Here is a 1,596-nt window from a genome sequence, read left to right as displayed (position 1 = left end):
AAAAATACATATACATGATGACAATAATGATTTTTTTTCTTTATTAGCCTCCTGTTTTTCATGACTTTGAGGCTCCAATATTGTTTTTCATATCAGGGTTACAAATTTTGTCTTGAGGAACGTTTCAAAAACGTCACAATGTTCTCTGTTCCAAATGCATGAAATATGCTGCAGAATGACCTGAACCTCAGTTAATTATTCTATTTTTACAGAATTAAAGAATTAGATTTCTTCAGATGTCAATATCTTAGTCTTTGGTCATTTCAGACTTTCTTTGTACATTTTTTAACTTTTTGAAACCTGGATCGAAGTTTTCTGGTGCTGCCTTCAGACGCCTGAAGCATTTAAAACTTGAGGAAATTGGTTTGATTTAAAAAAAAAAAAAAAAAAAAAAACATGGTAAAAAAGCACTTAGCAATTTTGCATGAAATGTCCCATAAACTGCAAAAAAAATTAGTAAAAGGTGACAAGAAAATTACTGTAAATTATCTTTCCAAAAAGGAGAGAGAATCATTAGAAAGCTGTCAAATAACTTGGAAAAAATATTTTTAAAAATTATAATTATACATTTAAAGGTAGGTTACAGGAATATATTAATATCTTCTTTTTTTTTTTATCTATTTCAGCTTTTTTTTTCTTTTTTTTGTTGTTGTGCTAATTTAAGGTTATTTTGTTGTAATTTTTTTCCAAAGGGTTAACATCCTTTGCTCTTTATTTTCTATCCCTTACAGACGTTTGAGGCTAAACTTCTCCACATCGAAAGTCGCCCGGGGAGGAAATCAAAGAACAGCACGACGGACCTGGAGTTCTTCATGAAGTGTGAAGTTCACAGCTCGGACCTGGACATTTTCATTAACTCGCTGAAGAGAGTGGTCGACGACGTTCGTTCCATACCAGAAGAAAAAGGTACCCGAGTTTATAATTAATGCCTTTTTGTAAGACCTTTCAAAATATATTGTGAGGTACATGCGTGCTAGGGCATAATTTAAATCGTTAGATGCCTTTTTAAATCAAATAATGCTCATAGGATTTTTTTATGTTATCTTATGATAATAAGGCCAACAACAAAAGCACTAATTAATCATTTCTCCTCCCGTCTTCGTCACAGTTCCCTGGTTTCCCCGACAGATAAAAGACCTCGACAGATGCAACATGTTAATAACCAAATTTGATCCGGACATGGACCAGGATCATCCGGTGAGTGTTTACATATCTGCCTCACACTATTAAATCAAATTAATCGCACAAAATAAAGCTTATTATTCTAACTGAACATCTTTTTCTGCAGGGATACAGCGACCCAGAGTATAGAAAAAGACGAGCTTTCATCTCTGAGCTCGCCTTCAGATACAAACAGTGAGTCACATTTTCATCCATCATCACTGAAACCTGCATCTTTCGCAAGTATTTAAACCTTCCAAATCTGAGCAAATTGAGTTGCTTTCTTCTGAAAATAGTGAAAAAGGCAATGAGCAACTTGGCAAAAAATGTCCTGAAAATTGCGAGAAATTAGTCGATTTTGAAAACTAGTTTTAAAGAAGCTCAGAAATATTTTCCACAAATCTATATTTATAATATTTAAAATTATTTAACAGA

The 1,596-nt window shown here is 33.0% G+C and overlaps 1 protein-coding gene across 1 annotated transcript; it reads left to right on the top strand.

The window, feature by feature from the left end:
* Positions 1–731: 731 nt before the first annotated feature.
* LOC121965579 (tyrosine 3-monooxygenase-like) lies at positions 732–1,356 on the top strand (the record flags this gene model as incomplete). The annotated part of the gene is made up of 3 exons (XM_042515717.1): positions 732–906; positions 1,109–1,197; positions 1,289–1,356. Coding segments are annotated over 3 exons (332 nt in total), but the record flags the coding sequence as incomplete, so codon positions are not given.
* Between the last annotated feature and the right edge of the window lie 240 nt (positions 1,357–1,596).

This window comes from Plectropomus leopardus, unplaced genomic scaffold (genome assembly GCF_008729295.1).
Source record: "Plectropomus leopardus isolate mb unplaced genomic scaffold, YSFRI_Pleo_2.0 unplaced_scaffold20685, whole genome shotgun sequence".
NCBI lineage: Eukaryota > Metazoa > Chordata > Actinopteri > Perciformes > Serranidae > Plectropomus > Plectropomus leopardus.
Note: the sequence above shows the minus strand (reverse complement) of the source record. Positions and strands in the feature narration are given on the sequence as shown.